This window comes from Tauraco erythrolophus, chromosome 2 (assembly GCF_009769465.1).
Source record: "Tauraco erythrolophus isolate bTauEry1 chromosome 2, bTauEry1.pri, whole genome shotgun sequence".
NCBI lineage: Eukaryota > Metazoa > Chordata > Aves > Musophagiformes > Musophagidae > Tauraco > Tauraco erythrolophus.
The window spans coordinates 64756174-64775614 of NC_141466.1; the positions used below are offsets into that span (position 1 = coordinate 64756174).

Consider the following 19441-nt stretch of genomic DNA (forward strand, 5'->3'; position numbering starts at 1 on the left):
ACAAGGATGTTGTTCGAGTGTATTTGCAGGATTAGAAACATCTGCTGCGAAATGTGCTATGTCATTTAGAAATCTGAAAATGTCTTCCCTCACCATAGTAAGTCTGTGAACCTCTGTGTTACTTCCTTGATTTCAAAGATTTGGACTGATTTCAGTGAAGGAAAGCACAACTTCACCTAAATTTTTAAAGAAGTAATAGATATGTTTAATAGTTAAAAGATCAAATTTATTTTGTTTTCTTTTTTTTTTTTTTTTTTTTTTTTACAAACTGGAATGCTCCTCAAGGCTGCTTAAAAAGATTTTTGCAAAACTACAAGGTAGTACAAATATACCCAGCTACAGTGCATACCTGTGGTTGTAGGTTATTTAGAATGATGATTCCTTTGTTTCTGGGAGGGTATTTTCATGAGAAGGACATAATTTATTTCAGTGAATTGAAACTGTTTCCTTATTTCAGGAACTGAAACTGTTCCTCATGAGATTTCTGGCTGCATTGCTGGAATGGTACTGATGCCAAACTTCCAGACCCATTAAGTGCCTTTACACCATAGATCTACCTTCCCGATCCAGCCTCGGTACTGGGTGAAGTGTTGTAATTGGATTTTAGCATATCTGTGCCCTGTAACAGGCTTGCCATTGTTCCCAGGCAGGGAAGAAAGACTCCCCAGGAGTACTCACAAGACCCAAAACGCACAGTATGAAAAATAACCCTTAATAGTAGCTTAATAAATCTCATCCCTTTCATGTTTCCCAGAATGTACGGGGTGACGCAGGCATGCCTTTCCATGGTTTCTGCTGTGGCCAGTCCAGCAGTACAAAATGGTGGCCTCACCCACGTGGCTACTCTTTACACTTTATGCATCTCTCTGCATTTAGAGGAAGAAAAGTTGGGGAGTTCATTCAGTTCTTCCCTTGTGCCTGTTTCTGTCGCCATAATCACGACAGTTTAGCTTCAGATGTATCTGTATTGCCTCTTGTCTCTGAGGGTGAGGTTCATCTGACTAAATGTAAATGTTTGTATTTAAACTGGTCACCCGAGCTTGCTTTTGCAGTCAGAGGAAAGGAATAGGCACTTACTTACTTAATAGAGGCGGTTCACCATGATCAGTTTTAGAAATCTGTATGAGGGCATGATAATTTGCTGTAGAAGTGCTTTTCTTTTTTTGGCTGATCATACAGGAGTCTAGATGACAAGTTCAGTGTAGACACCTGCATTTAGCCAAATGAAATTTACATTCAGTGTCTTTGATCCTTAATTTACCTTGCAAGGTCTTTGTCTTCTGTGTGCATGTGTAAATCTACATGCTGTGTAAGACACTGACATGTAGACAGTGATGCAGACTTTTTAGTAATTGAACATTTTCATATAAAAATTAAGCATTTCTGAAAGCATTGCAGGTTTCCATGGGATCCAACTGGAACAGCAAAGAGACCCTGAAGCTTTTTTTTTTTTCCCCCCGGTTTTCCTTAACAAATATAAATGCCCTTTAGTTGTGTTTTCTTCAGCTTTTGTGTGGACTGTACACCCGTATTAGCTAGATTTGTTGTTGCTGCATGATTTTTAGCATAATATTGTTTCTCCCAGACCATCCCGACCACAGTTAAGTAGAGGCTAGTCTCTCTGCTCAAGTTGGCTGACAGCCATTAATAACAACAGCTGTGGTAAACTTCACTCTAGGTCTGATCCTTCAGGAGAAATGAGGGTCCAGCCAACCCTAGGATTTAGCTATAGTGTAACCATGCCACAGATTTTACAGTTAGAATACACTGAAAGTAGTGAAGTCAGCTTTCTAGTCGCTCGGTTTCTGACACTGCAGAATGTCTCTGTATTGTATTAGAAAAGAAGGTCATTAGCGTTCTTGGTTCAGAAATTATGTCACTCTGCTTGGTGGTTGCATTGAAATGCTTTTTTTGTAGGAGTGACCTCCACAGACTTCTGAACTGTCAGTTCCATCCCTTATGATTATCTCTTGTGTTGCTTTGAATATTAATGGCACAAAGCCGTCCTTGTCTGCAGTGAGCACAATCCAAGAAGAGCCTACAAAAATTAAGCAAAAGAAGAAAATGAGTGTACTGTTCTTGTTACGTAAAATGTACAAGCATGTTTTAAAAAGTCAGCCAGCCCTCGAGCAGAGCTGCTTTCTTTTTGTGCACTAAAGCCTTATTACGTTAATGACATTAAGGTCTGACGATCCACACTAAACACACCTTTGTGTAAATGCAAAGGTGGGGGCTAAATGAAAGGCCTTGAAAGGTTTGAGGCATTTTGTCCCTTTTTTAAATTAAGTTGAAAACCAAGGTACATCTTTGCTAGTTCTGGTAAAGTAGAAGTATCTCCATTTTCTGAAAACTCAGCCAGCCTTTCCATGCTGACTTTTATTCTAGTGACATCTATGTCTGCTTATCCTTTTTGCTCATCTGCTCTACCCAAATGATGAAGAGACCATAAAAACTGAAAAAGTTGGCAAAGAAAATTATTGTGTTCTATTTGTTCTAGAAGGAAGTAGGGATTTCCATCTCCTTTACTGTCAAGTCCAGATTGTTGAGTATGTTTTCAAATTCATAGAGCAAATGGAAGTTACACCTTGAAGATGATTTACAAAAGATGATTTACAAAAGCTGAAGCAATAAAATTTCTTGGCCTTTAATTATTTATCAAATCTTCTTATAAAGAAGAGAATGAACAAAATCTGAATGACATCTTTTAATCCTTTTTTTTTTTTAAAAAAGAGACAAGATTAAAAAACAAAGACATCGAAATCACTCAGGTTCACATTCTGTATTGCATAGAAGCAGAAAATAAACCTACCCCTCTGTGTTTTGAAAAAGAATGTGAGCAAGGAAGTATAGAAAATTCAGAAGAACCATGCTTAATTTTTGTCAGTCATAATGAAGCGTGTTCCTGGACAGGGCAAATCTCCCCTCCTTATACAATTAACAAAGCACTTTTCCAGGCTGCTACACTATTTCATGTTGTCGTGTCATCTGTTACATCATAAGAAGATTGTCATTCCAAACCATGAATCTTTAATCTTCTACTCTTAATACTTTCTTTCTAATTCTGGACAGACTTCAGATTCTGTAAGCAATGGGCCTGAGAGTGGAAATTCTGCTGTCTGAATAGATAGTTACATTGTCGGTCAAATTGATAAAGCATACTCTTCAGTCCTGCTCCTGGGACTTTTCATTTTCATCCATTGAAATGTTTGAAATTCTCCGTGCCGTTGGTAACACTTGCTTTGAGCCATATCCCACAAAATAATTCAATGGTGGAAAAACCTTGTGCAGAATGTAATATCCTTTTGCTATGCACAATTGTTACAATGATGACCTGCTGAAGAAAGAGATTTCTGTGTGCAAACACGAGGGCACTATATGGCAGGCTATATTTAGTACAGATAATGGTATTACAGTCCTGGGCTTAAAGTGCACATGATGAGGCCAAGTTCATTGCTCATATAACTGATGGTCTTAATAGCCTTGCTGTGAGTATGAATTTGGCCTACAGTTATGAACAACTTTTTCTCAAAATATTCCAGTTTAAGTGTTTACTCATAGTAAAAAATGCCAGGCTGTCATCGCAGTACAAGCGTGCTCTTCATTACATCCTCTTTAATTATACAGTATTAAAGGATGGGAGTGATATTTTTGAACATCACATGTAACATTCATGCCTTGTGGCAAAGGAAAGATTTAGAAATATAAACCTGTATTGGTTAGAATTGAATAAAGAGCTACATAACTATTTCTGCACCAAACTTGGTAATTTTGCAGGATTTTGGTGACTTTTTGAAAGATTCTCTTTTCAGTTGTTCTTTTTTGCTCTCAGTAGGCTGAATTTCAGAAAAGCTGAACACCACATTAAACAGAAAGAGAGACATGTTGGGATGATTCTGAGACACTGTCTTTTTGATACCTCTGAAGTTTAATGCATGAAATTGAGGAGTGGCATTCTGCTAATTAAATATTAAATATTCAGCTTTTCTATAGAGCTGAAAATAGGTTTTCTCAGGCCCATTATTTATTATTTTCATACCGAATTCTACACCTCTTTTTCATTATGGGCATTTGATTCCAAAATCAAAAGCTAGAAGTACAGGCCAAAAATGGTATCCTCCTTGCCCTGCAAAGATGCATGGTGTTATTGCAGAAACCTGCTGGGAAATAGCTCAGGCCTCAACAGCAACTAGAGTTTTTTCAAATATGCCTCCACTGCACTGTACAGTCGAGAGAGTGCTGACAAAAATAGGAAACCTGCTTATCCTTATCTTCTGGAACAACTCTCAGAAAGTGCTGTAAGTCATGGGAAAACTGAAATGGCCCAATTTGTCTTTGATAAAGGCAGCTCCACTGATTTGTGTTGTATTTGTAGCCCCTTTTCTTCGTTCTTGTGGTCTCATCAACAACATAGAGATAAGCAGAATAGGAATGGCAGAACGGTGCATATTTTACACCTCTTTTTTTCCTTGGTGCCAGCACCAGCAACTCCCAGACCTGGTTTCTTTTTCATCAATAAGCCTATTATGTAGCAGTCAGGTATGTAACTGTCATTATTTAGAAAACTATGGCTTATATTATCACTTTAATTTTCTTTTTGATTTCACCAACGGTTGAATTAATTTCTCATAAGACAGAGTATACTGATTAAGCCAGTGTGTCTCAGCCTGTCAGAGGCTAAGACAAGGGGCAAGACAAAGTAATTTATGGATCTCTCAGTGTGGAAATCGTGCAAGGACATTGTAATTACAGACAACTATTGTGTAGTGTAAGATCATAATATACTTACACTGTGATGAGAAAAGACATCGGAAGCATTATAGAGAAATGGCTAAAAAATAACAGTATGTATGTTGCTGAGAAGGTAGCATACATGAACAGAGACCAGTCTGGGGCTAGGATTTCCCTGGCTGCTTCTGTCTTTACAAGTTAATCAGTAGTGGGTGGTAGAAGTGTGAGATTGGCAAATTAGAACATTGAGCTTCATTGTTTATCTGAGATTAAAATAATCCCAAATGCTACATGATACATATTATATATATCGTATTCTGAGAATTAATTTTTCTCCAGCCTACTCTCTTATTGTCAGGTCTGGGACATGGCTGTAAAGATGGGCAAAGCAAAATGCCAAAAGGTCTCAAGGAAGCATTTCTGTTTGCAGGTAACACAGTGTCCTGATTATTTTCTCAGCCTTCCGCTGTAGAGGTATCTAACATATTACTCTGGTAATAGTTGGTTCTGCAGTTAGTTACTTAGCATTTAAGTGATTTCAAGAGACACTCTGCCACATTTCAGACAAAGGAAAACATATACTTATTTTTAAAAGTTAGCTATCTCAGTTTACTACGGTATGGGATAATTATTCTACCACAAATGCCTCTTATATGCTAAAAAATCTCAGGTAAAACCAGATATTAGATATAAAAAGAACATACCGTGTTTCATCTCAATAACAGGCAGATCAAACAGCTGCTGGACTAAATTCAAATGGATCTTTCCATCACAGAGGAGAACATCTTTTGTTTCTTCAGTAACTGCTCCATTTGAAAAACTTTTCTTCAAATACATATGTGTAAAAGAAAAGACCTTGTTAAGAGCTTAGACATTGTGCCTGAGTTCTTTTAACCACTCCTCTGCTCTTACTTCTTTCAGTTCCTTAGTCATTTTGCTTTTTCTTTGTCTGTCTTTGCTACGATTTATAGATGACACCATCATGCAGTGCAATTCTAAGTGCAATCTCATAGTCCCATGTGAAGAGGAATATGCCTCTTTGCTTTTTGCTTTGTGTGCTTATGCATCTCATAACGGCATCAGCCCTGTGCATGTAATGTATTAGGTCATGCATATGTGCGTCCATTGGGCCTTTCTGTCTAGAGAGCCAGTTCGCTGGAAGGCAATATATCATGCCTGGAATAAAGTTGTCCAAGATGCTACCAGAGCAAATGAGTACTCTGCTCAGTTTCTGTTGTACATGTGCATGGTTTTGGTAGTCATTGGTCAGCTCTTCCACGCCAGTAAAATAACCTCACTTCTGACACAGAGAGAATTGCAGAGAGACAGATATTTCCAGTCTTTCTGAAAAACTGTCATAACAAGGTAGCTTGGGAATCCTGTGACTTTCTTTTAGAGAGAGGGAATGTATGGGTTTGTAGCCCTGGAATTTGCTCTGACATTAACTAAAAGAACACACTTGAGTACAAAGGTGGCATATTCATGCTTCATGAAGTTCAGTTGGCCTTGAGAATCGACACCTTTGTGTTCATCATTCTGATTACTGCAAAGTGCGAAGACCACAAAATAGTTGATTTAATATGGTTATGGAGTGGATATATATTTGCATTTTCCTGTCTGCTATCATTTGAAAGTCCTTTTAGCATTAAAAATTATCCAGTGACTCAATGCCATTATAAAATATATGTGAATTGGATATTTTCTTCTAAATAATCATGCTATACTTTGTTCTGTGAATTTCATTTTATTCTTTCCTCTCCATACTTTCCACTTGTGTAGTTCCCATGTGTTCTGGGTTTTTTTTTCCCCTTTGATATCCCTTGTGTTCAGGATACCCCCAGGTTTTACATATTTGTTATTTGTGTGAACAGTCTATTTATCTCATTTCCTCAACCTTTCTGTGTTGTATATTCCGAAGGGATCCAAGTTAATGTTTTAGAATCGGTTGAAAAGATGTCATCTATCCTAAGTCCTGCTCTAGTCCTACCCTGTCTATGTGTACTTCATACCCTTGAATCGTTCTTTCTAATATCGAACTTACAGTGGAATGAATTCACAACTGCATCTTCTATTTCTGTGCATAGTAGTCTAACCTTTGACTAAATAAATGCTTGTCTTCATTTCTAGTTGTGCTGTCTTTTGACTCAGTTGCTCTCTCAGTGAACATGTGCTTTTTTTGCTGTGTAACAACATTTCTAAATCAATTGCTTTCATTTTTCTGTACATATTATATATGCTGTCATACGACCACATTGGATTCTGTAAATCAGAATGTTTACCAACTGTTGCAAAGGTATTTTTCCCCACTCCACCATAAATTGGCCATGCAGATAGTCTAGGGCTGATGGTTACCTCTTTGTGCATTATGATTGATAGAAGATGTACAAACCATAAAAATATCTTTCTGTTAAAAATGTAAACTTTCCAACTTTCAAAGGTCTTCTTATCTCTTTCCCCATTCAAAACACCCAGAAATGTGTTGCTATGTAATTAATAGGGAAATACCTAAGGAATGCATTGAAGAAGCATAATTTTCTTTGTCATAAACCTGTATTAACTTTTTATTACAGCTATAACCATATAACAGAAATTCTTTGTCATTTTTAGGTCTCTTCAAATTGTATAGTACTATATTCTATTGAACCTAAATACACGTAAAACTCAATGGGCTGAATGTTCAGCAATGAGCCTGTGCTTTGTATTTACATTGCAAAGATGCTATTTGCCTGTACAGGTATTTGTGCAAAGCTTTTCATTGCTGCATATTGTGGATTAGTACATCTAACGACTACTTCTTTTTCCTGAATTCAGGTTGAAATAGCAGAGTTTATTCAAACTTGTACTTCAGTTAATGAATTATAGAAAAAGGTGGACTTTAAATACAACAGGCACGTTGCCTTGACCTAAGTGGTTTATTTTTTCACAGAGATACGCTTCAACTCAAGAATATTCAGAAAACAATCAAGCTCTACATCTATTGACTTGAAATCATTTGAATGGAAATGTATATTAAGGATGACTTTGTTCTAGTATATTTCCTACTTAGTCTTGCAAGTTATTATTGGAACAGCCATTAGAAGTGGAAAACATTTTTATATATACAAAAATGCCTAGCATCTAATTTTTATCCTAACCAGTTTTTCAAGTACAGACCTCAAAGCTGAAGTTTCAGAGTTGCTTGCCTTTCATCACTTGTGAGCATTCATATTAGCTATTCTTTCTGTCTTTGTCATATAATTCTGTTTATAATGATAAACAATCATCTTTACATTTATTTTTGTCTGCTGACAAATTCTGTCAGGACAAGAATCTTTCTCTGTTTTAATCTGCTAATTATTTAGTCTTTTTTGTTCAATGTTTAGTTTAAGTGATGATAACATGCCTTCTCTTTGAGGAATATGTTCACACACATCATGTCATATATTAACTGATTTCAACCCATGCCTTCTTAAGAGGTAGGTAACTGTTAGCATTCCCGTTTTACAGATGATCAAATCATTGCATGATTAGGAGATTCACTTAAGCTCATGCAAGTAATTTGTGACAGAGTGAGAAATACAACTAAAATCTCCCCTCAGTACTTCCCATTTTCATGCCTTAACCCAAAGATAATTTTCTAGTCAAATCTAAATTTAATATACCACTTCCCAAAATATGTATATCTGGTTTTGCTGTGTTGCTATTTATCTCCAATAGAGGCCAGAGGACTTGCCATCCTCAGATTAAAAGCCCATCATGTTAGTTGGTTTATCCTAAACCAAACTTTACTGGTAGACTAAGAACATACTAATCACAGAAGAAACAAATTTATTTCCACATACATGAGTGAGTATTTTCAGATTAAGTTTCTTTAGCTAACTTTCTGTAGTATGTCTGGTCCAACTCTCCCTCAACAAAAATCCAACAGAAAGAAACCATCAATTCAGGAATTGTTTTCCCTCATCTGTATCAGCCTGCCCCTTGATCAGATTTTATAGCCTATAAAGGGTCTTATGGGCTGCAGCCAGCCCATCACAACGTTGCCAAACTGTCTTTCAAAACTCATGTTTTGGAAAGAAAATATATATGGGAAGAAAATCATTTACTAAGGTAAAAAGGGTTCCTGGGTTAGGTGTTATACACGATATGTCTCCAAGATAAATAAATATGTCTTTTATCACGTTTTTGAACCCCACTGAGCAGTCAGCAAGTTCTGCCTCTTGGCCTTTTTCACTGTTTATGCACTGCCTACAATTGCCTGGACGTTAAGGTCATCTTCATGAACTTAAATTCAACAACTGATGAAACCGTGAGGTAAATAAGAATATGCTACCCATCAGAACTGTTTTTACTAACACTTGGTTAGTGATCGATTGCAGTTTGAATGTGTATTTCTTGCACATGGATGTCTAGAAATGTAGAACGTTTTCCAGATGAGGCCTCATGGCTGTGTTCCCAGTATTGCATTACTTACTGGATGTACCTCACTGATGTACCCACAGACTGCCTTTGTTCTTTTCATAAACGTATCACATGTTTGATTCATAGTCATCTTGTTGTCACTTAACACATGCAAGCTTTTGTCATCCTTGGTTGTTTCCAGCTAATGAATACCCAGTTTAGAGCAGAAATTCCTTCTGTTAATCCTGGAATATATCACTATGCACTTCATATTCGTTCATTTCAATCCTTTTTTTTTTTATTTTAGATGCTAAGGTCATCAAACTACAGGTGCAATATCCTGATCCTCTGTTGACTACTTCCAACTGGCTTTACTTGCTTTCCTACTGGCTTTCTACTGACTTTATGCCATACACAGGTTTTACTAGCATATCTCATCAGATTATTAATGAAACTTTTAGATTAACCTGAAGATCAATCATGAGAAAATCCTCTAGTAAATTTCTTCCATTTTCTCTTGTATTACTATAACCATTTACTATCTTCCTTCCAGCTAATTCCTTAACATCTTATATTTCTTCTATTAATCTCTATTCTCTGCTGTTGAACAAATAATTTCCCCTGTGGCACGATTTCAAGTACTTTACTGAATTACAGGTAATTTAAATATTCTTCATATCCTTTGTGTTAATAATCTGTTCTTTTATAAAGGAAAGGCATCTGGTTAGCCAGTCACATCTATGCATTGTAAGATGAATAGTGCTGTAGTTGCGTGGAACGCGTTTTAATTTACTTAGACCCTTGATATCACCTCTTTGTGTGGTGCTTCAGTGGTGATTTCAGTTTTGATAACTTAGTACTTGTTAGTCAGCTTGCTTTTGCCTTGCTCCCACATTCATTGTGTGGGATGAGAAGACCATAGTAAATTAAATAGACATGGAGGTTCTGGCCAAGAAGACAATGAAAAGAGAGTTAGATGGCTAAAGAAGACCACTGAAGAGGAACGAAAACTATAACTTTTGACATGCAAAATCCTGTGTCTCATTAAATTTTGTGCAGCATTGCCACAGGTAGTATTAATTAGGTTCGGCAGCTTGCACTGCTCCCCTTTCCTGTCAGGATTTCTACTGTTGCTGGGTTTTCTGTCTGATTTTTGGTGGATCCTGAATTTCTTTTGCTGCAGATCTTAATATCTTTGCTTGCCCTTATGTGGGACATTCCAGTTGCAACCCTAATTAACCTGTCAGAGAAGCATAAGCCTGTAAAATGTTTACGTTGGAAGAGATCTGAGGTGCTCAGGGATGCTTAAATCCCAGCGCAGTTTGCATTTATAGTGCGTCAGCATTTCAGATGATACGATGCTAGGATTTCTCTACTCTTGGCTCCCTGTTAGTAGTTCTGCAACTACTGTTTCAGGTATATTGTCATCTAAGATATACCCTTTGTCCTCATGCTTGTGCTGCCATGATCTTTATGTATTTGTGGGTTTTGATTGGGTTTTTTGTTTTTTTTTTTTTTTTTTTTAGCTCAGATCTTTATTTTCTTTGCACAGTACAAAAACTTGGATTCATTTTTGACATTACATATTCCTTTTCCTTTGTGTCTGTGTATCCAACAAACAAATCACCTGGTCTAATAAAAGGTATTCTGGCTTCTCTAAAAACCCTGCTTGTCTGCTATTGATCAGTTTCAGAACATTGTTGTCAGAATTTGTTCTTAACAAATTCTTCAAACTTTGCTCAAAATGTTATCCGTGCATTAATCACACCTTCTCTTGACTACTGCAGGTCTTTCTTTTACGGTCATCCTAAATCTCTTCCTTCTAAACTTCAGGATGGCTGACTAGTTTCTTACTCCAGGGAGCAGTCACATCACCTTCCTCTTCCATCATTTTCATGACTTTCTTTCTATTGTTCAACTTGAGTCAAAATTGCCCTTTGGATTTCAGAAAGGTTCGTGGTCTTATTACATCTGATCATGGCAGCCTGGTCTTTGCTCATTTCACTGTGCCACTCTTATACCCCCCTTCTTTATCGCTACTTCATGTAATTCTATCAGAAAAACTTTATTGCCATGTGTTTGGATTCTTTCTATTCATCTCCCAGCTCTGTGTAAAAAATTGTTTATTTTATAGCTGACCTTGGCAATAAAGTTTCCCACAGTAAATTGTACGAAGATGCTATAAAAGTACAAATTGACTTGTATACAATTATTGGTGAGTGCTAAGAAAAGAAAATCATAGTGACTAATTACTGAAAAGAAATTTATTTCCTGTTTAATTATGCAATATATGCTCTCAGTGATATACACTTGTGACATAACACTGCTTGTGAGCAAAATGTAGGAGTTTTAAGATATTCTTGAAATTAAGATTAATCTTATTCCTCCTGGAGAGGTTTGCCTAGATGACATTCATTTCAAATCCAGATTGGCTTTATTTCCACTGTAATTAGCTTTTGAATGAGGCTAGTTTAAATATTCTGCAGCTGTTTCTTTTCTGAGGGAAAAGAATGAAAAAAAGTATCTTTTTGCAAAATGAAACAGAAACAAATCTGTGACAGATCCTCATCTTTTTTTTTTTTTCTTTTCAAATAATATCCTCTTACTGCAACTATGTGTCTGCCCTCCCACACTATCCTGAATCACAAGCCTGTATGTGATGAAAAAGCAATAATATTTGCTTTTCAGGGTTGAATGATCAAGTCACCTCTGGTGGCTGAATGCTATTACACAAGTGATAGTGCAGTGACATTTCCAAAGTGTGAATGATCATGTTTTTCTTTTATGGCTACGGGCTGCAAAGAATATAAATTCTAGTAGTACTGTGTGGATGTGACTTCAGAGTTATAGGTAAGCCGGCACTAACCGAATACACAAAGACTATGAAGACTATTTAGTGAGCAGACATTATGAATTATTAAGTAATACACATTCTTTTTTATATTATGGTTTTCTAAGCAGAACTAGAAACATACATAAATATGTCAATAATGCTTCTGCACAACAGTGTTCATAATTGCCCATTAATTATTGCTACTGTTTTACCTATTACGTTTTAAATTTTTCTTTTATGTTTTAAATTCATAAATATTGTTATGCAGTACTGATCATTATATTTTATAGTACAATAGGTTTCTCAATCAAGATTGAGCCTCTGCCGTGCTGGGGATTACACAAACACTTAAGAAGACATGCACTTGGCAGAAAAAAATGAAAGATAATGGCTATATTATTGACTGGACTGCAGTGTTCCTAAAGCTTAGAATGTTTTCCACAGGCTGATATTTATATCGTAAGGCAATAAAGCAATTTCCTGACTTTTTGCACTGTGAACAAACACAGAGCCTGGCTGGAACCCACAGCCCAGCTGGTCTCTGAGCTCACAGAGCACTAATCAACTCCTGAAGGAGGAACAAGGTTCAGATGTCTGAATCCAAACTAATCAAAACAACTATTTTCTGAGAAAATTATTAGCTGCCTATGAAGCAAATATTTCCCTGTCTGTATGGACGCCTTTTTGCCATCAGTCTATTTTTAATTATTTTGTGGCATCATGCTGTGATCCTGTTAGATTTCAGAAGAGAGGCTGAACTCTGCAATGCATTAGTTGTGAGACTTACACGGAAAAGCTCTGTGTGTCCGAAAGGCATTAAGTGGTACTTTTTCTGAGTCATTATAATGCAGTACTAGTGGTGCTTCCTGCTGGCTTAATGTGAAAGTAACCTGTTCAGATAAATAAAAGTCTTCCTTGCTAAATGCAGTTAGTATAGCAGTATTTTAGAAGCACTAATATTTTTTTTTGCTTACAAAAGAAAAGAAGATAATTAATTCTTACTGCTTGTGCAAGCAACGTGCACAGTGACTTCAGATCTTAGATTAATGTTATGTGTCACAAACAGAACTTCAGAAAGGTTAATCCAATCAAATCCAAGAGATAGGGCTGCTTGCTAAATAAATAAGTTGATTTATGTTAAGAAATCAGAATTAATTTGAACATGCTGGAGAACAGAAGGGCTTGCTGCTTGGCAAATAAAATCCTAAATTATTTAAAATAGACGTGTTGTTTTTTTCACGAGAATTTGTATAATGTATTCAAGTTAAATTATTGACTAATTCAGATCAAAAGCTTTGCTTTTATCCAGAGTACCTAACATACTAGAATCTGTTTAAATGCCAAGTAAACAATTGCTAAAGGTAATGAATATGATTGAGTTGAGTCACCATTCCCTTAATGAGTGTTTAAGGAGGGATACTTAGGTGTCTGTATGGATTCCTTTAAAGTAAAAGGAAGGTAAATTTGTTTGAGAAGTACATACTTCAGCATCATCACAATGTAATGTGATATAATGCTGCTTATGTTGCAGTAGGTGAGAATGCGTTTATAATTGGCATCTATATCCTGAAAGAGACCTCAGTTTTAGCAGCAATACCACTAGCATGACCAAAAATATTATCAGTATAATGTTAGTATTACTGCAAATAATACGAAGAATAATAGCGAGAAATAATTACCCAACCTACGTTCGTTTTTCAAAATTCTTATTGAAGTCAATAGGAATTTTGCCAAAACAAGTTTGGGATAGGAACATGATGATTTGACATCCATCTGTTTATTTAATGAAATGATAATTACATATTGACAGAATTATTATTTTTTTCAGAAAATTTGAAGCAGTAATATTTTTTACAAATTGAGTATGTCCAGCTCTGTGAAGATTAGTGGTGGGAAATGAAAGTAGAATTAAGCCAACTTCATGTCATGCCCGTCTGAATTTTCCACAAATTGAGATTCAATACTTTGTTTCAGGCTTCATGAGAGTCTAGCTGTCTTCAAACTTTTGGATTTAAGCTTGGCTTTGAATTTATAATGTTTCTGGTGGGCTACTGTACCACCCTACTCATAGGCTCATCTCTACACTAAATTAACATATAAACCTTTTGTACATTAACAACTGTTTGGCTCTGTTCTCTCTCTTGATAGATGCACACAAAATCAGCTAATATCCAAGACAGTTGTGCTTAATCAAAGAACCAACAGACACAGATCTCCCATTTGAAGTATCCTCTAAGTTACCCACATCATCCTAAGTTACTGTTTCAATAACAAATTATAATACCATTTTAAATTAAGCTTGATGCCAAACTCAGGATACGTTTCTCATGGGTTCATGAGAATTAAACTGCATCCTCTTGATTTAAAGCTAAATAAATACAAGATTGTTTAAAAAAATCAGTGTCTTATCACAATATTTTCAAGCTGGAAAAAGAGTTACCTGGTAAGTGATATGAAGGACAGGTGGTTCCTGTGAACATGGATACGCTAAAGATATCCTCCTCCCATTCCTAGCGAAGTCCGTTATTTCCGAAAGACTCAGTTGTAACTCATTGAAGCTACCACAAAGTCTCTCTAAATTTCTAGATATGTGACTCATTCCTCTTTCACTTGGCAAATTGCTGTTTTTAGGAGAACTTGATGTTTCTTGGATCACACTGAACTGCACTTTAGGGGAAGCTGGTCTGCTGGAAAGCCTGGTATGTGTTCCAAAACCACAAAGAGACACTGAACGATTGGTAGGTTCAGCATCCAATGTTTCCAAGGCCACCAAGGGGTCACCAGGGAGCCTTTTTTCATCCAGGTCACTCACACTTGACGAAGAGCTCTGCTCATAACTGGGGCTTTTTACTTCTTCGATGAGTCTTCTCCTGCCACTGGGAGATTGAATAACTGTGGTTCTTGGTATTAACAGCTCCCTGCTTTGAGGTTGGTCTTCTGTAGCAAGATTTTCAAAGAATTTTCTTTTTCCAGGTATATTAACAGAGGATTCAAAGTTATAAAACATATTCTGCTTAGTCTCAGGCAATGCTGAAGAATCGTCTTCCAGCATCAATTCTTTGATCATCAGACGCATTACATACCTGTCTGAACTTGAAGATGGAATGAGACTAGGCTCAGGGAACTTTTGCTTGCCAATCAGAATCAATAGGAGTTTATCTGTCAAAAAGCATAGGCCCTTTGGTCTTTCATTTTTTTCCAGCTGGATTTGTTGAATGTGAGGCATGCAAGAAGATGTTACTGAATACACCAAAACAATGTTAGCAGTATTAGAGGCTACTGCCACAATCTGAGCTCTAAAGTCAAAAGCCATTATATCAGGAACCAGAATACCTGGGATGGTGACTTTTCTGGTGGTGGTTACCTTCCTCTCAAAAGTCACCAAGATCAGGTGAGAAGAATCTTGACCATTTCTTGCTGCAGAGTCTTTGCGTTTCAGACTAGTAAGAGGACTGGGATCAGACCGACGGTGGTTTGCAAGGATATGGGTTAAATCCACAGGTCCCGACGAAGAAGAAGCAACTGAATCAACAACTGATTTATCTGAATCTGTGGACTTTCTCCGCAGGTCCATGGAGTATTCCTCATCACCAAGCACCAGAGCAGACTGTGAGATTAAAGAACCAGCTTCTGTACCAGATGGCATATCAAATGCAGTGCCCGCATTCAAACCACAGATATTATCTAAAGGAAGCTCAGTAGCTACAGCAATTTGGAAATCCAGTGTGGCTTGTATAGCACAGATATAACCTCCCACATCAAAGACTGGGCAAAAGGAGCAGGTATGTAGAGTTTTTTGAGCATCATCCCATATGTAGGAATGCAGGGCACTGCCTATAGCAACTACTAAACGATTACCATCCTTAGTCCAGCAAGCGCAGTGGATAAGCCCACTGCTTTTGATATCTGCCTTAACTCTGGTATTGTCAGTACGAACAGCATGCAAGACTGAAGCATCTCTTTTTGTAAGCACAGCCAAGACCTCCTTCTTTGGATGCCAGACACAGCCCTGAGAAAGCAGTGGAAATGGCTCACCAACTTCACAAGTCTGAGAAATCAAGGGTTTGTTCTTCGCAGTGCCGTAGCCCAGCTGCCAAACACTAACATGCTTTTTATGCTGAACAGCGAGTAGAGCTGGAGTGTCTGCAGAGCAACATGGACCCCAGTAAAGCCCATGAACATGTTCAAATTGACCAATAACACTTGAGTCTCCAAACTTTAGCTCTCCATTATTATAGTATAAAGCAGTCAGTATCACTTGCTTCCCATCTGTCCAGGCAATTCCATGCACGGGGTGGATGGCCTGATATAAAGCGTTGAGGCCTGTTCTCAGCAGCTTTGCCTTTCCCAGCTCCATCTTTTAAAGCTTTCTGTCTACTGGTAGTTGTTCCAAAGGAGAGAATCCATGGAATTTACTTGCAGATCACGACGAGGATAATTTTTTCTCATGTCTCCTTCCCTTCATTTCCAGAATGAAGCTTTTTTTTCTGCTAATAATCCAAGAGCCTATATTGTGACCTCCTTCCCAGTAAGCGTGCAGCTGCTCTTCTAAGTATAAATCCATGTCAAAGCTGCTTTTGCTCTGTCTTTTCCTGGGAGGAGTTACCATCTTCATGTGATGGCTAAAAAGGTTTAACCAATTAATGGACATTTTCGTAGAAGTCTATTTTTAACTCTTCACTGCTGGGAGTATATTTAAAAATAACACTCTAATACCTTGACCTTCAGCGAATGAAGGTCTTTGGTGAAGACTGGAGAGAGATCATACACTGTTAAGCCTTAGTATTAAGCTACAGCCTGAAATAATGACCTGACACTTCTTTCAGCCAATCTTTGAAAGACAGAAGAAGATTTAAACATACCTGAGAACTGTACAAGGTAGATTGCAATCTCTGATGGACAGCGTCTTTTACAGGTACAAGATCCTAAGTGGCTATGAAAGGAAAGTAAGAAAGAGAAATCATGCTCTGTTCTGATAGCAGTTACAGAAGAATGAAGGAAGGTGAGATTTTTTTTTAAAAAAGCCAAATAATCAGAAGCAAAGACAGGTGATTAGTGCTCATTTTACTGGGATATATTTCCTAGCTACAAATATATATTGCTTTCTTCCTTGGTCTTCCCAACCACCTGTATCTGAGCACTGTTCCCTTTTCATATAGCCAAAATGCAAAAACGAAGCCAAAATTTTCCTATTTCCCTGAACTCTACAGTTTCTACAATTTGTAACATAACATCCTGCAAAGATCCTTGAGCTGGCAAAGACCAAATCAATAAACTCACGTAACACAGTGAGGCCTTCTGAGGATGCACCAGTTTCATTCAGCTGTATTGTTTCGGGACCAGAGCTGGTTCAGATGGACTACCTTGGGAGTCTTCATTCTTCTCTCCTCAGTGCATCCTTTTCTGGGGTTAGTTTGGACAGAGCTTGCATATTGCTGAACATAAATTGTTAGCGTGGGATGCATTACTTTAATTTAAGCAACAATTGCTATTTTCAGTGTCCTAGGATATCTGAGATAGACACACTGAGCTGGCAGATATGGCATAGGACTTACAGAAGAGGAGTGCCTTTCTGAAGTGGCAGCTGGCAACGAAGAGATGATCCCTAGATAGTCCCTAGACTGTCTAAGATGGCATTAGAAGCTTATATACAGGTAACTGAATCCCATCCTCAGCATCTTCTTTTGCCAGTATTTTCTTTCGGCTTTGATGTAACTTGGATCTCTTCCTGTTTTCATAAAAAAAAAAAAAAAAAAAAAAGTTAATAAATCAGACCTGGGCAGAGGCTTAGAGATCATCAATATAATCGCTATTAAAAGATGTAAGACATAACTATACACATTCTGAATCTTTGGCTGATTTGTACTTTATATATTTTATAGTACTATCTAGGAAAAACAGACCTCTTGTTGAAGGCAGTTGGACCTCTGTTGTAAGGAATTTTTTAGTACCCTTTTCCCAGGTGTATTTACTGAGTACCAATAAAGAACTCCCAAATTTATGTAAAGTAATCATACCATATTCTCATTCACAGCTACTTGATTTTTGTAGATTATTTCATAAAGACTACATTCAAAATCAAGACTTTTTTGTATTCTCCAAGGACAAGTCAGCAGTGATGACTGGAATATGTAAAAATTAAAAAGCTAAGTATGGAGGTTAGAAGATCTCTTTTTATGTAAGACTCCTGAATTTTTGGTCCCTGTCTGCGCTTGCAGTGAAACCATGTTTTTTAATGATTTTACCTTACCTATTGCTGACACACATGTCCAGGCCACGCTAAAATTGCCACACCGCCATACTCGTTTCACTACGAGCTTTGACTAATTTGTACTTCCTCAAAGTGGTAGCAGGATTATTCTGTTATATATTAGTGGTAGCTTTCTATTCATAGTAGTTATAATGAATAGATTACATTAAAAAACAATCCCAGCAGCTTCACAAATTTGTAGAGTCTATATAAGATTTTTGTTTTGCTTTAAAATAATGCTGCTTTGCTGTCTTCTGGATGTGTTTTACTGAAACTGATAAAGCTATTCTTAAGCACAGGCATCTCATCTACATTCTGAATGGTGCTTTAAATGTCATAACAAAACTATGTTGCAGCTGGATTCTAGCAACCTAAAATGTGTTTTGGATGCAGAAACTTCTGCCTCAGTATGACTGAAATGCTCAGAAGATGTTTCACTAAGAATGATGTCTGTTCTGCAGACATCTTGAAATCATGGACTACTCATGTGGAAGACTGGACTTTACTGTTTTTTTTTTCATTTCATCATCTCTCATAGCATGCATGTGCTCTTCAGCAGTGTCTGTGGCATCATCAGAGGGTGATACAAGGCTGAATCTATGACATTTGCCAGTAATAGCAGAGCTACAGTGAGGTTTTCAGCTACCTCTGAAAGCATTAGAATATAGGACTTCATCTGATGTACTTACGTTTATTTCTAGTTAATTCTCAAAGATACTGAGATATAAAAATGACAACATCCACAAAGTTCCACTGGCATGGTAGTGCAGTGGTGAGGCAGTGAGGCATCATGTATTCACAGGTGATTACAGTTTTGTCCAGTGTTAAGATCTTTTTTTCCCAAAACTCTAGCACCTTTAGTTCACCAGGATAATTCACCTCCTGTTTCCTATCACATAACATCTTTACATCTTGTGGTAGAATTTTTCTAGAAAGTCTGAAGCCAATCAGTAAAGGTGATTAGTAGATAAGGAGTTACACAGTTCATTTAAAGCAAAGAAGGTTCAGAGATCTCTGACTACAGGAATGTTTGTAATACAACTTCAGTGAATGTGAAATGAGGCCCACTAGAAACCAGACTCACGGAGAGACACAAAACTTTTGATGAGTTTGCTGTGGCCTTTTATAAAATCTCTAAGGCTCAGTGTCGCTTGAAATCTGCAGGATTTGGACACATCACAAGGCCTGTTCTGTAGCAATTGAATTTGAACCTCAGGCTCCATTGGGATAACATTTGAGAATCTCAAGGA

At 37.1% G+C, this 19441-nt stretch overlaps 1 protein-coding gene across 1 annotated transcript; it reads right to left on the reverse strand.

The window, feature by feature from the left end:
- Positions 1–1871: 1871 nt before the first annotated feature.
- Positions 1872–16298, reverse strand: LOC104370863 (WD repeat and coiled-coil-containing protein). Its single transcript, XM_009978484.2, has 3 exons — positions 14382–16298; positions 5433–5553; positions 1872–2038 (listed from the first exon to the last, which is right to left on the reverse strand). The coding sequence occupies exons 1-3, from the start codon at positions 16296–16298 to the stop codon at positions 1872–1874; spliced, it is 2205 nt and encodes a 734-aa protein (XP_009976786.1).
- Positions 16299–19441: the final 3143 nt, after the last annotated feature.